This window comes from Mastomys coucha, unplaced genomic scaffold (assembly GCF_008632895.1).
Source record: "Mastomys coucha isolate ucsf_1 unplaced genomic scaffold, UCSF_Mcou_1 pScaffold4, whole genome shotgun sequence".
Classification (NCBI taxonomy): Eukaryota; Metazoa; Chordata; class Mammalia; order Rodentia; family Muridae; genus Mastomys; species Mastomys coucha.
Genome location: NW_022196910.1, coordinates 10,920,507 through 10,936,748, shown reverse-complemented (window position 1 = coordinate 10,936,748; position 16,242 = coordinate 10,920,507). Strand labels below are relative to the sequence as shown.

The 16,242-nt window shown below is 44.7% G+C and overlaps 1 protein-coding gene across 6 annotated transcripts in view; it reads right to left on the bottom strand.

The window, feature by feature from the left end:
- Syn3 (synapsin III) overlaps positions 1-16,242 on the bottom strand; it is a 467,567-nt gene that overhangs the window by 31,650 nt on the left and 419,675 nt on the right. For all 6 annotated transcript variants that reach the window (XR_004112682.1, XM_031348897.1, XM_031348899.1 and 3 more), the window contains one exon: positions 194-336. Coding sequence is in view for 5 of the 6 variants with exons in the window: in XM_031348897.1 (XP_031204757.1) it covers positions 194-336 (143 nt within the window). In the remaining variant the exon portion in view is untranslated. The remainder of the gene's footprint in view (positions 1-193; positions 337-16,242) is intronic.

Sequence of the window (16,242 nt, the reverse complement as noted above, 5' to 3'; positions counted from 1 at the left end):
CCCCCCCCCACCCCTTTGTAGAGAGATCTACCTTGAGCTAAGCTGCAACAGAACCAGAAGTGAGAACATACCAAGAGTCCTGGTAGAAGGAAGCAGGCTTCTCCCTCCTTCTAGACCCTGCCTGATGACTCCTCCCACCTTCCGGCCCTGCCCACCGACTCCTCCCACTTTCCAGCTCCGCCTGCTGACTTACATGTATGCCTTGTAGTTGGATCCAATCTTCTGTATGCGGATGTCATACTTGGAGTCAATAAAGGCCTCCGTGGTGGCATAGGTTTTGGCCATGGCCACCACACTGGTGATGTCCTGGTAGTCATGCTGGTTTTCTACTTTGATCTGTGGGATAAGGAGGACATGTGAGTGCGGCTGTCCATCTAGTCTCCATTGTACACCTGTCCAGACCAGAACAGGGTGCTCCGAACAGGAGACAAGAGACACAGATGCAGAAGGTCAATCGTCCCACTGCCTACCTTCCCAAGGAATACAGGAGGAAGGGACTGGTTCCAGCTGGGAAGGCAGGGGCCCTTTAGGGAACAGGTGAGTTACAAAGTGGTTTAGAATAATAAATACTTCTTTTTTGAGGCAGGGTTTCCCTCTCCCTCTCTTCCTGTCTCCTCCTCCCCCTTCTTCCTTCCCCCCTCCCCCCTCTCTTTCTTGTAGTCCTGGAGCTTCTTTGTTGATCAGGTTGGCCTTGAATTCACAGAGATTCCCCCTGCCTCTGCCTCCTGAGTTCTGAATTGAAGGTGTGCACCACCATGCCCAGCCTGTGAATATACATTTTGGGTGTGTGACTGGTGACCTGGGGGCGGGTTGTTGGGGGGCAAACCACGATGAACATCAGAGCCTCTCGGGAAAGTTGGCTATCACATGGTTGTTAGGGGCAGGAAAGTGGGAACAATGGCTGGGTGGCATCCTAGGGGACATTTCATGAAAGGTTCGGCTGGCTCTCATCATGTGCTCAGATTTTGGAAGCCACAGGAAGAGAGACTGGAGTTTAAATGAGCAAGTGCTTTAATTTGTGTCTTCAGGACAATCATTCAATTGTATAAGGGGTTGAATGGGATAGTGTGATAGACAACAGAGAAACTAATTGGAAAAAAGTGGTGTGTGTGTACCATGGTTTGCATGTGTTTAGTGGATGCTATGCATATGGTATGCTTTTGAATGCTCATGTGGGATTTGCTGTATATATCTTGTGTTTATACCTGGTGCTACTGTGTGTATATAGTAGGGTGTATTTGGATATATGCTTGCTAATTTTATAGTTCAGAAGCTTGAGGGAGAAATTTGCCCTGTTTACTGGGTTGAGGCCAGGACCACAGGGTAATTTTGGGGGGTAAAAAAAGAGGTCTTAAGAAAGACCTCTTGATTTTGTACAAAATTAAGTCTCTATGGCAGTGATCTCAAGTAGAAGGTGGATCTTAGAGTCCATGGACAACAAAGTGGAGTTCCCCTTCCACCTGGCCATGGAGACCCTATTTGTCTAGAGAGACACTCTTCCTTTCTTGTTCAGACGTTGACAGTGGAACATCTGAGACTGGACTAAAGGCAGGGAGAAGCCCCAAGTGCTGAGTGCAGGGACAGTGTGGCTGGAATTTAAATGAGCAAGTGCTTTAATTTGTGTCTTCAGGACAATCATTCATTTGTATGAGGGGTTGAATAAGATGTGGTGTGATTCATCCCTTGGTGGTCCCTGGATGTTAAAAGATCTCCATTTCCACTTTCCTTCTTTCTTATGGCTGTGATGTGGATGTGGTAACTGGAGTAGCAGCAGTTATCTTGGGCAATGAGATAGGAGTCATATTTTGAGGATGGCTGAGTGGTGACACGGAGGTCCATGTTACCCAATGTACCCAATGACAAGAGTAGGGCTGAACCCCAGGGTACCTTCTTTCCCGTGTCCCCTGTCCTTTGCATCTCAGCTCTGATAACACCATCCCTTCCATAGTGTGGTCTATGCACATTCGTACCAACTTCACAGCATACAAAGGGCACCCTCAGGGGCAAGGCGTGTAAGCTACACATTATGGTCTTTCTACAGATGTGGTAACTGAATTGTCTTTATTGAAAGTCAGTGCATCAGAGCACAGTGCCTACAATAAAACCCAGACCCAAAGGCCCATCTCTGTTACTAAACAGATCAGAGTCTTTGCCAGTGCGGGCTTCTTCTTCACCATGAGAGTTGTAGGTGAGCAAGCCTTCTCTTTGTCCTTGAAGAGTCCAACCTCGTAGTAATGACACTCAGGCACATGTAGAGCAAACAAGGTTGACCAGGAAAGGTCTCTCTGCTCTATTCATTTTCCAGCTTGTAGAACCACTCTTTCCTTCCAGCTGTAGCAGAGGGAGAAGTGTGCCTTGACCCTCTGTCTTAGGTCTCCAGAGGCTCTGACTGCCGGATCTCCCTACTCCTTTTAGCAACAGGACCCTACAATTTAATCTGAGGGCCTGGTCTTGAAGATGCAGATTCTTTTGTTCTAGTGTCCAAGTGGATGTGGTGAACTCTTCAAGTTCTAGTCAATGAGAATGAAGTAGATGTGGTGTGATTCACCCTGGGTGGTCCCTGGATGTTAAAAGATCTCCATTTCCTCTTTCCTTCTTCCTTATGGCTGTGATGTGGATGTGGTAACTGAAGTAGCAGCAGTTATCTTGGGCAATGAGATAGGAGTTGTATTTTGAGGATGGCTGAGTGGTGACATGGAGGTCCGTGTTACCCACTGTCCCCAGTGTTGTAAGCCCCCATCAGTATTTTGTACCCTTAGAGTCTTGCAGGAGAAAACAATGAACTTTAACTCAGTTAAGTTCTATTGCTTTGGTCTCTGTGAGATAAGCTGAACAACATCTTTGTCATTTACTTTTAGTCTCAGTTATTGTGGATTATCATGATGGGGCAAGTCAACAAAGGGTCTGCCATCTGCTATGGGCATGGGAACTTTGGGTTCTCACCACTCTCTGTTCCTACTAGCTTCTACTTTATGGTTTTCTCTCAAGTTGCGGTCTTCATGTCACACTCTTTCAGATCACATCGGAGTCATTTTGGCCTCTGTTTTACTTATATGGCTTGTTGCTAGGACAAGCTACCCGGCAAAAGCAACTTGAAGATGGAAGGGTAGGTTTATTTTGGCTTGCAATTTGGAGGGAATAGTCCACCATGGCAAGAAAGCCATGGTAGTAGGAGCATGAAGTGGTCAATCCCATCCCATCCACAGTCACGAAGCAGAGTTATGAATGCCATTGTTCACCTAGTCCCCCCTCTTATTCAGCCTGACAGTTAGAATGGTCTTTGCACTTCAGCTAATCTAATCTGGATAAGCCTGCATGGATACACCCAGAGGCTTGTCCCCAAGGTGACTCTAGATCCTGCCAAGTTGCCAATCAATAAAAGCCACCCCAACCTCCTCAATGGAGAACCCTGTAGAGTTCCTTGGGCTGCATCCTATTGTGTGTGGCTCTGGCTAACATCTGGAATGGATAAACCTTTGAAGTCTGGTTTATACACACACCACTGATTCCTTTTTGCTACCTCCCTTGCAGTTGGGATTGTCTTGCCTTCTTTGAGTGGCATTAGGGCATCATTTTTAGCCAATACATGGGCTCAGGTGCTGTAGTGGCTATTCCTGGTTGTCAACTTGACTATATCTGAAATGAACTACAATCCAGAATTAGAGGGCTCACCTGGCCCTAATCTGGAGGCTGAGAGATACAAGTTTCCGACCCGAATCTTGGCATGGAGATCTTGAGGTGTGACATCAATCTATGAATCCCAGAGGATTAGGATAGAAAGATCTACGAGTTCAAGCAGGGTCACTTGTTAAAGGTGTTACCACACCTTTAACCTGGGCCACACCTTTTGCTGGAGACCTCTATAAGGAAGAAGGAAAGCTCGCTCTTTTTCGTCTGCTTGCCTTGTGGGACTGAGCAACTGCTGGATCCTCGGACTTCCATTCACAGCTGCTGCCGGCCATTGTTGGGAGTTGATTGTTGGGAGTTGGACTACAGACTGTAAGTCTGCAATAAATTCCTTTACTACATAGAGACTACCATAACTTCTGTGACTCTAAAGAACCCTGACTAGTACAGGTGCAGAGATGCAAAGTCATCAGAATGAAAGAGTCCAGAAAGTTTCAGGGAATAGCATAGCACAACCACGCTTCTGTCAGTAGAGGCTTCAGAAAGACTAGAACTTCTGATCTGTGGCTTCCAGACTACACAGTGTGCAGATAGGTGGTCTTAGGGATGTCTAAGGTCCATTGCACCCCTTCTCCATCTGTACTGTCTTCTGATGTAGGGATCCTTGGCCAATGGAATAAATACTACATTTTCCTTTTTCTCCTAACACCTTATTGCAGCCATGTGACAACATCATGGTGCTTTGTTGTGATCCAAGAAGGGATGTGAATTGCAGAGAGGGGCTGGGCTTTCCCCCTCGCTCTTGATCGTCTGTTGGCTTCCTAGATGACAAGTAGATGATTCGCATGAAGGAAGGAGACTGACCCCTGAAACCATGGAGGCTCCATGCCAGCCCTGGACTTCCTTTTATCCAGTTCCATTAGGGGAAACAGAAACTTCTAGTTTGTTTAAGCCACTTTGCTTTGACAATCAGACTTTATCTGAATCAGATCTAAGCCTTAGAATGCATCTGGGTTTTCCCCTACCCCCAGTGGGAACAAAAGGGAACTAAAACAGAAAGTCTAAATATAACGGTTTAATCAGTGAGCCAGTATGTCAGCCCACCTTCCTCTGGGAGCCTCCTGTCTGAGTCTGAGTAGCTGGGGGAATGATACTCATCCTGTCCCCTCCAGAGCTGGCATAACTCTTCCATGGTCTCTTTCAAAAGAGCCAAATGTCTCTAGGAAAGGATATTGTTTTCTTTACAGAGGGCTCCCCAGATTGTATAATGCTGGGGCTCCATAATGTCCTGGCTCTTCTTTGCATCTACTGTGCCAGTCTCCATTTAGATGCTGAGCTTCTTGGGGATGGAGATGGACAACAGGTTTTGTTTTAAGTCATAACATTCCTGTCTGGCATGATAATTATAGGTATTTCTGGAATGACTCTAAGAAGCTGGATAGAGACTAGAACTTGTGGTTGGGAGAGGGTCATGGAAGTGGGATAAATGAGTCAGAGAATGGCAAAGCAAGTGTGCTTTGGGGATGTGCATTTTTTCCCTCCAATGTATGTGTAGGTGTGTGGAGACCCAAGGTTGGTGTCATGAACCATCTTCAGCTACTCTTCCACCTTGTTCATTGAAGCAGAGTCTCTCAATCAAATCCAGAGCACACCCATATAGCTAGTCTTGCTAGCCGTGTTTCTCAGGTCTCTCCTGTCTCTGTCTTCAAGGGAGAGCTCCTTGATGGAACTATAGGCAGGCTGCCATGCTCACTCATCATTTATGTGAGTTCTGGGGGTTCGAACTCCAGTAGGGCTTACCCACTGAACCATCGCCCCAGCCACTAGAAAAGTATGTCTTTTTATAAGATGATTTTTTTTTTCAAATTTCTAGGCTGGATATTACCCTGCCAGAGTGCCAAAAGCCCCAGTGAAACCAGGAATCCTGGAAAAGAGGCAGGTGGCATGTAGCTGGTTGACAAGAGGACTATGAGATAGCCCTCAGGACAGAGATGTAGGATATTGAGGGCCATGAGAAGCACAGTTGTGGGATGGAGAGCTGGGCTCTGGCCAGAGAAACTTGGTACTCTGCCTGATTTACTGCCTGGAAAAGCCTCCATGGGTTCACAAAGATGGGATGAAAACAGGAAGACTCAAACGAGCTGTGAGTCAAGGAGACCCATGTGTTACCCAGAGTGTGGGGCCAGAACTCACCCACCCTATCTTGCCTGCAGCTCTGCTCTTTTCTCCCCTCCCTGCCTCCTTTTGCCTTCTCTCTACTTCCTTCCCCACCTCATTGTTCCTCTCTCCTGTTACCATCTCTTTCTCTCCCTCTTTTGCATGTTCCATCTTCCTCTTTAATTGGTTGCTTGCTTCTCATCTTTCTCTAGGTGTTTCCTGACAATCCTCTTTTGCCCCCTCCCCTTCAGCTTGCCTTTTCCCTGATCTCATGGTCATTTTCCTGCTCTCTGTTTCCTATGATGTCTCTGTCTCTCCTGCCCACTTCTCCCTACTATAATCATGTTCAGGGCTCCACCTACTTCTCCCTTGCTGCCTATAGAACTGCTTTACTTCCCTTATGTGTATATGTAGCCTATTATATATATATGATGTATATGATATATGTGATGCAAATGTATGCATGTATGTATATATGGTCTATATATGATGTATATGTATATGCATATGCTGTGTATGTATATGATGTGTATGTGTATGTGTATATGTATGCACACACATGTATGCATGTGAGTGTGTATACTGAAGAGACACTAGGAGGGAAAGTCGCCAAAGAGAACAACAGGAACTGCAGAAGGGCCAGGATTTCTGATGGGAATTCTTCTCTGAAGACCTGAAATTCCAACCCTGGGACAGGAGAAAGATCTACACTCCCAAAGGACTGCTTGTCATGTCCTCAGACATCTCCAATGAAGGGCAGGGTCTGTGAAGGTCATGGCAGCTCCTTTCTCTTCATGGAGCCTCTACCTCGTCTCACTGTATGTTGACCCAAGAATAAAGGAAAGGTCCCTGTGAATTGTCTTGCCACCTGCCCATGTCTGCTCTTCATCTACTTGAGAAGAAGGTGGAGGAAGCAGATTATAATACTGAGTCACCATTCCAGGAGCAGGATTGGGAAGGAAAAATGGCTTAAATTTTTTAAAGAATAAGTAGTTGTACAGGAGTGTATAAATGTATGTGTATATTATGTGGCAGCATGAAAATATTTTATTAATATCTTAGTCTTTTTTCCTACTGACTAAACATCCTGGTATAGGCAACTTAAGAGAGAAAGAATTTATTCTGGATCACAGTTCAAGATATACAGCTGCTGATATTGTATCCATAGCCAAAAGGAAGCCAGCAATGGATGCTTTTTAGCTTGCTTTCTCTTTATGGTTCAGGAAATATGCAGAGGGAATAACCCAACCCACAGTTAAGATGGGGCTTACTACATCAATTAACTTAATCAAGATACCCTACCTAGGCATGCCTAGATACCTATTTTCCTGTGATCTCAGAATCTGTCAAGTTGACAATATTAACCATCACAGTGAAGAATGTGAGGATCTGTGGATTTGGTGTCAGGTGACACAGAACCAATGCCTCATGGGTTCTTAGAGATACATTCTTAGGTAGGCTCATTTTGTAATTAAATAATTAGTTAGCTCCCTATTGTTCCCCATGAACTGTTATACATGTTTGCCATAGATTGGATCTGAAATGCCAACAAAGAGTCATGTGTTAAAAGGCTTGGTCTTATTCCCAGCGTGCTACTGAGAAGTGATGGGACCTTTCTGATGTGGCCTGGTGGGAAGACTTTAGGTCACTGTTGTATGTGTGACTTTGAGAAGGATACTGGGATCCCAGCTCCTGCCTTTTCCTCTTAGCTTCCCAACCATCACTAGGTGAGTACTTTTCTGCCACCATATATGCAAGCAGCCGAGGACTGAAACATCCACAGTTGTGAGCCAGAACAAATTTTGGTCTTTTAAAGTTGATTATCTGGTAATTTTTTTTTTGACAATAACAGAAAGTTGATGCACAGGGTTTAAGCCAACAAACTGTTAATGGTGCAATAGAAAACAAGGGAAATGCTATGGAATAAGATAAAGAGGGTGAGGTAGGTGAGGAATGCCGAGTGGGAAGAGGAACCACCCAGAAGATGAGTGAAGACAAGCTTGAACAGACGCCTGAGTGAAGTGAGGGTAGCCATGCAGGCTAGGAACTGAAGGCTTGCATATACAGAGTCTGCCAGATATATTTCTGATGGAGGGAGCGGCCTAAAGACACATCCAGACTATGCTGAGTGATGCTGGACACCATATAGTTTGAGACATTTGAAGACACTAATAGGATCTACAGACAGCTTATATTTGGAGGGTGTTAAAGAAGACAATGCAACATGCCTTTCTGCTTAATGAATAGTTGACACACAGGACATGGATCATAAATATTGGACAACTGCAACTTAACACAGCAGTAACTGTTGGGGGTTGGTCTGGTGCTTCCTGTAATCAAATGCCAAGTTCTGTACGCCAAGACCTGGTTGCCCCAAGATAAGCAAATTCCTATGTACACCAGTCTTTGTTGTGCAAACCTTACTCTCTAATTTAAAACCATTGGTTAAATAAAAATGGCTATAGCCAATTACTGGGGAGAAGAATAGAGAGAGGTACAGTTTGAGTTACTGGGCTGGGGTCCCAGGTAAGAACCATGAGGGAGAGGGAGGAAAGGTGAGGAAGAGGGAGAAAGCTGAAAGAGAAAGAGAGAGAGAGAGAGGGAGAGAGAGAGAAGGGGAGGTAGGGAGAGAGAGTGGGGATGGAAGAGAGGAGAGAGAGAAAGAGAGAGAAAAAGAGAGATAGAAAGAGAGGAAGACAGAGAGAACAGGAGGTCTCCATTAGTCATGATGGACCAGCAGCACATACTGGAGTGAAATGACTCCCCAGGACATCCATCAGAGTGCTGGAGCAGAAATGATGCAGGAAGATTCAAAAGCAAGTATTTGGGGGACATAGCTGTGGAAGTAGCCAATCGTGTTAGAGAATTAGATTAGGAACAATCCCCTAGTAGTTGTGCAGAGCTTGATAAATAAATCATAATTTGAGTCTCATTCATTAGAGGCTAGATGGGGATATGGGTAATTCATATTATACAACAAGTAACTGTATATCCTTGGTGGAAAGTATGTAATGAATTCTTAAAAATGACAAAGAAATGTATATAGATTGATATTCAATGACCATGTCATGGGAATAATGGAAAGGCTGTTTGAAAAGGTCTACAATAGCAATAATGTCAGCATTATTAGGAGCCAAGATCCTCTCTTTCCCTCCCTCCTACTATTTCTCCCTCCTTTCCTCTTCCCATCCTTCCTCTTTCTGTTCCTGTTCCCATGTTTGCCAAGTGCTACATCCCTAGCCATAAATGAAAAAGAAATACAATTTGAAAAATTAAAGTAAGTTAAAATCTCTCTTATCTAAAATTTGAATTCAAAATGTCAGTGTAGATTTATGATCTATTTTTTTTACTATGCCCTCCAAAGACCTAGAAGAAGTGGCCAGCAAAATAGCAAAGAACATGCTTAGCACTTTGATGATGGTCCTTAAAAATGCTATTATCCTGAAGGGAGCCAAGATCCTTGAGGGATGGCTGATCCCAGGATTTAAGTAAAAAATGTGTGGTGAGCTGGGAACATCTCATCACAGTGATAAGAGAGAAGCACACATCAAGACCGTGAATCTACTGGATGAAGGCCTCCTAGAAACCAAAGATGGATCCTTTGAGTGTCAGAAAGAATAATGAATTCGACAGATTCAAATACATCCAATTGTCAACAATCCATGACTTAAAGATGAGTGTCTGCCACCTTGGGGGAAATTAAGACACATCATTATTCTGAAAAGGATGAAGAGATGTTCTTTTCTGATAATGCATGGAGGGGTGAGGGCCAAGGAGGGCATCCTTTGGCAAACTCCATAGCAACAGTGTTTCCAGGCAACAGTGGTAGATGCCCAGATCGTTGAGGAAGAATTGCTAAGAATTTCCCAAGGTAGAGGTCATGAAGACAATACCTGAATTCATACATTGGCTTTACATGAAAGAAGAACTCTCAGACCTGGCTTTGCCTCAGGCATGATGTAGGATAATGTCCTTACCCATTCAAAGAGTGTTCCCTTTTCATCTTAGGACCTGGCTTGCATGGCATCTTGGAATCTATCCTCCCAGCTCCCAGGGAAGACAGTGACATCACCATGGGTTGCTACCAGATAAACTCAGAATGGAGGAAATTCTATAGAAAAAGTACTTCCCCTCCCCTCAATAAGTACATGTCATAGGGAGAATCCCTAGTAACAACAGAGCCAGAAGGGCTGCCGTATTCACACTAGCTATGTGAAGTCAGGCTTTGTGTGACTACTCAGAATAAGGGACTACTCATATTGTGGTACAGCACTTGGAGGCTGAGGCGGAATTAAAGGCCAACCTGGGCCACACATTGAATACCAGGTCAGTAAGCATTACATAGCAGGACTCTTACTGAAACATCATCATCACCACCACCACCACCACCACCACCACCACCACCACCACCATCATCATCATCAACAACAACAAGAACAAGTCAACAAAACAAAAGATCCAGATAAGGGTAGCTATTGAACACTGACTGCATGTTAGATTGAGGATTATTAAGTTTTAGGTATAATAATGGCATCTGGCTATGTTATAGCAAAAGAAGAAGCTTTTATGTGTTAAAAATAATACATTTGGGTCTATTTCTGGATAAAATGACATGCTATCTGGGATTTGCTTTGAAACCAGCCAGTGAGCCATAGAGACAGAAAGAAGAGAGGTGGCTGCCAGGACCTGAGGTGAAGTGGGGTTGGCAGGGACTTCTAATGGGGATGGAGCATGGAAATGGGATTCCAGGGTGCTCATGGCTGCTATTTGGGCATATACCAAGGGGGGAGAAACAACCTGAATCACATACTTTAGAAGGAGAAATTGTCTGAGAACCAGATCTCAGATTTTTTTTTTTTAAAAAAAGTATCTAGTGTTTGGGAGGAAGTGTGTGTGTGTGTGTGTGTGTGTGTGTGTGTAGCAAACCTGACCATGAATAAATATTGGTGGAATGAAAACTGACCATTTTCTTCTCCTTTATGTATACTTGAAAATTTCCATAATAAAAATTTTAAATGGTGTAGGACTGAGAGAAAAAGACAAAATGGACAAAGATATAAAATTATAGTCAGGAGGAGGTTAAAAGTGCAAATGGCAATGTCTGGCAGTGGGGGTGGCCCCTCCTTTCTGTATCATAAACAAGGAAAACAGCAACCTGGGTCAGACATCATCCAGTTTCTCTAAGGGGAAAGGAATCTCAGCCATTCCTGCAGCACAAAGTAGTAATCGCCCAGGCTTCCTCCAGGGGGCACTGTGGGGGCAACCCAGCCATGATCTCCAGTGACAACTGTCATTCACTGTAGGCTATGTCTCCTCCGTTCCAGTCGCCATAACAGAACCTTGCATATTGAGATTCAAAAACAGCAGAGGATTATTCTCACGGCTCTGGGGGCTGGGAAGTCTGACATCAAGGATGTCATGGCTGGAGGTGGCACACTTCATGGCTTGCAGGTGGCTTGCCTTCTTGCCAGGTCCTCATGTGAAGAGAGTAGGAACACGCTCACTGGTGTCTCTTAGATTAACACTAGATCAGCACCCATGGTACATCAATTAAACCTCTCAAAGGCCCCATTTGTAAATACCATCACATGAGGGTCAGAGCTCTCTCTCTCTCTCTCTCTCTCTCTCTCTCTCTCTCTCTGTGTGTGTGTGTGTGTGTGTGTGTGTGTAGGTGTGCATTTGGAAGCCAGTAGACAGCCTCAAAAGCCTCAGTTTTCCTTCCTCGAAAGCCATCAGCCATGTTATTTTGAGGCAGAGTCTCTCAGTGGCCTGGAATTGAGATGGTCAGAGTTCCAGGATCTGCCTGTCTCCAGATCATGGTAGTGCTGAGATCGCAAACAGACACTACTATATTTGACTTATTTATTATTGTCATTACTATTACTATTACTATTATTATTATTATTATTATTATTATTATTATTATTATTATTTTAAGTGGCTCCTGGGGGTTGAACTCAGATCTTCATGCTTGCAAGGCCACCCCTTTACTGACTGAGCTATTTTGCAGCTCAGCATGAGCTTTCCTGTTACACAACTCATTGCAAAGAATCTCATATCCTTATGTCTTTTCCTTAAAGCATCATTACAGGAAAGCAGCTTTCAAGTGATCAAGGGAATGCAATTTTGTAACCACTTTGATCTGTCTTTCATAAAGCACACTTTTGTAGTTGAAAAAAAATCACACAGGTATGGTCTAACAAGGGCTACAATATAAAAGAAAATCTGGAAAAAGATAAAAATCTCCATCCTCCTCTCTACTCTAAGCTATCACCTGCTGATAAGACTTCTCTGTACTTCACTGGAAATCTCCTTTGAATATGCTGACTCAAGGACATGGAAAGTGGGTCCCTCCTGTCTCAGTCAGAGCTGAGAAAAGGAGACAAAGGCTCTGCCTCCCAGAGTGTGCTGGGACGGAGAGGCTGTGTAGCAAGCAGGTACATGGACACCGTTGCTCTGGAAGCTGGAGAGTACAGACAAGGCAGAGAACAAGGTGTTCTTTGCTCCCACCCCACAGCTGTTGACAGCTTCAGTGGAATTAATGTGTTCTGTGCTGTGTGGGATGGAGCCTTGATAGGCTGGGACGGATCCCTCCCAGGTCAGCTGCAGGAGAGAATTGGAGCAACTGGAAGTGGCCTGTACCTACCATTTATTTAGGGTAAAAATGCAAAGCCCATATAGTTTGTTTATGTCTTCCAAAGGCTCATGGGTGGGCAGCTTGGCCTCCAATGTGCTATTAGGATGTGGGAAGGGAGCTTAAAGAGGTGGAGCCTAGGAGGGAGCGACTGAATGGCTGAGGAGGTGGGGGAGATGCCCTCTTTCATGTGACCTGTGGACCAAAGGTCAGCATCTAGAGATGGGACACTGCCTCGGTGTTCCTTCTAGTTCTGCAGGCAGGAATTCATGCCATCCTTTTGTGAATCTGATTAGTTCTAGAAAGGTGACTATAAAGAGCAAGGGGTCCTCTCCCTGATTTCCAGCCATCGGGCATCATCTGGTCCCACCAGAGCCAATGTATGATTTGGAAACCTTAGATCTTTGGTGACTTTTAAACAAATGACCTCACAGCAGATATCTTGTGCTGCAGTTGAAAAATGAATGTATGCACTGCCCTTTTCCTTGTGAGTGTGTGCGGCTGCATGGTCTTACTAGGGAGGCAACACAATAGAAAGTCTGAAAGTACAGGCTGGAATCTCAGCCCCATCATGTTCTTGAACGGCGCTGGGAAAGTTAATCAACCGATCTGTGCCTTACTTCTCTCATGTAGCAGAACATAGGTAGCTTGTTGTCGGGCTGCTATTGAGCACTGTAGTTGAACACTATGCGAGAACCTACATGTGGATGCTCCAGAAGACTACGTGGCTCATCACGAACACTTAGCAGGTGGTATCATTCTCCTTACTCCGTCCTAGACCATACCCAGCATAGGGCCCGGCACAATGAACGGTTGCTGAAGAGCCAATAAGGGGCTATCAGTGGGGACCTCGGGGTAAAGTGGTGCACAAGAGCTGAGGTTAGTGCTGAGCTCTACCAACCTTCACATCTAACCCATCTTCCCTTTGAGATGAATCCAGCATAGCCTCATCGTGTCTCACTGGAAGGCCGGGCTTAGAGTTTGTTCCTTCCTGCTATGGCTAAGGCACACACTTTTTTTTTTCTTTTAAATAAAGATAAACACGTAAGGTAGTTTACTGACCTGGGTGTTTGACCAACCAGCTAAATACTGAAGGACATTAACCGATAACAATACCCAGTTCTGGGCAGTCACTCTATGCTCTTACTTTTTGGCAAAAGGAGCTGGCAGGCCACTGGCAAACAGGCTACTCCTTGTTTGAGATAACAGGAGCATAATCACGGCATACAAATGGAGACTTGTTTTCCTGTTTCTGTACCAGGAAGGCAGGCTTCTAGCTCATTCTGGAGCCACAACTGCATACTAAGAAACCAGCAATATGGGGTACCGGGGTCAGGCTTCCTGCTTACCTCCTAGAAAGGCTTGAATGACTCTTGCAGCAGCTACACTTACAGGGCAGGAGCATGAACAGGTTCTAGGGACTGGGGAGATGGTTTAGTCCCAAACTGCCTACTATGCATGCCTGAGGGCCTGAGTTCAATTGTCAGCACCTATACAAAAGCCAGGTATAGTGGCACACACTTGTAATCCCAGAGCTGGGCAAGCAGATCCTTGTGTCTTTGTCTGATCAGCAAGTTCTAGGTCCCAGTGAGAGACCCTGTCTCTAATATCAGGGAGGGTGGTTCCTGAGATATGGCTCCAGAGGCTGACCTCTGCCCTCCATGCATGTGCACCTGCACACATGTGGATATGCACAAGCTTCCCCTCATGCCCTAGAGGAATAGGTTCTGAGTAATATTAGTGTCAGGCCATACCCATGCTCTGGCTCAGAATCAGCCCTCGAGCTCTTCAACCAAAGCTTAGAAGAGATACGTAGACGTTACGAAAGCCCTAAGCTAGTGGTTCCCAAACTTTCTGGGTTTGTGTAGATCCATTTAGGTGTTTTTGTTTTTGTTTTTGTTTTTTTAAGCATTCTTAGGCCAAAAGATACCAGTTTCATTTCTGAAGATATTAAAGCTTAACAATTATTTACATCCTGGTAAACTTGTTAAGTGTTCCAAGAAACCGTAATGAATATAATATTTCATTACCAAAGAACTCACACTTACTAATAGGGTGTGTAAATTTGTTGGAGACAGAAGAAACTCCCAAACCACAGGGCACGGTCACTCTCATTTCCTGTCCCTCACTGAGTTTCACAGGGCACTTTCATTTAAAACACAACCTCCACACATTCCCACACGTTGAAGATACAATGCATTGGAAGGCACACAGGGTCCAATTTAGGCGCTCTGAGCTACATGACTAGTCATTTGCACAGTGACCACTCATTGCTGGGAACTACTGTGCTTCCTTTGAAAGCTCAGAACGGGCTGCGATGCCTCTAGTACTCCAGGTTGCCTTGATGCAGTATGGGAAGTGTGACTTTACGGGATTGCTTTCCAGGTTCTTCCCTAGCAGCAAACTGCAGAAATCTTTGAAAGAGTGTCCCTGGAGGAAGAGACCACTGGAGGAACTAGTCAGTGGGCCAGATGACACTTCAAACCAGATCATGATTAAGGGAATTGAAAGACCAACCCTCCCTACTGTTATCTTGAAATTTCGAGTCTTGCTTGCTAGGTAGGCTAAGATCAAACTATCGGATCTTATACTTAGCTTCTGAGGGCTGTGATTACAGAGATGGGCCACTGATATTACTCTTCAGAGCATAATATAAGCTCTTTTCAAGATGAAGACACCAGAACCATGGTATTGGTGTGTGTGTGTAAATGAAAGTGGCTAGTGAAAGTGAGCTCACTGTTTAGACTAATCCTTAAGCATATCTGAAACACATACACCATACCACACACACCACACATGTACACACACACACACACACACACACACACACACATACACACACTTCCCAAGTGTGCATTAGAAATATTTGAGAGACTTGGCATGGTATTACATACCTATAACCCCAGCACTTAATGGGCAGAGGCAGAAAGGCTAAGAAATCAAGGTCATGCTTGACTATGTTTTGCATTTAAGATCAGTCAGGGCTACAAGAGACCCAATTTCTAATATAAAAGTAGTTGAGGAACAGTCCCTGTCCCTGAGGAATTCATAGTCTGTGCGGGGTAGGACTACAGGGGGACCAATAACTAAGTAGATGGTGACCAGCACAGCTGAGGTGCAAAGGCAGGATGCTAGGGGAATGCACCACATAGACCCTGAACCCTGCAGAAAGCTTCCATGGTAGGAGGCATGGTAAACTGCACCTTGGTTCTCCTTCTAGCAATTCCAGAGACTAAACTGCTCCAGAAGGAGTTTCCTGGCAGGCTACTTTCCCTGGCTTCTAAATGGCAAAGGGGAACCCAGAATTCTGCCTGCACCATTCAGTTCCTTTCTACAATGCTGGAAAGAAGCTGGGCCTGGGTCTGCACTGGCCCCTCCTGCAATGTCTTAGAACCCTGGATGGAGACCAAGGAGACTATCCACACAGGCCTTCTAGGTCACTCAGTCTGGATATGTTAGTCATCTATGTTTAAGAAAAATGTACATTAATCTCATATACTGTGTTGACTAACAATACCTTGTTTTGAAGAGGAAATGTCTTGGGGTATAACTCAGTGGTAATATAGGCTCTTGGCATATTTGAGGTCCTAAAGGCTATCTCTCGCTGCAGGGGTGTAAGGGCTAAATAATAAGACATAGTAGATGTTGATACGGGGGTTTTACAGATAGCAGTCTTTTTTTCAAATTCATCATTTGGAAAGAGCTTCCTTTTTTTTTTTTTTTGGCTTGTATTGAGTGCTTCTAAGTCGTCAGGAAGAGTCTCACCAGGTTTACTTCTTCCGGCCATCATGCACCCAGACAAGCCTTGTCTCTGTAAACAACCA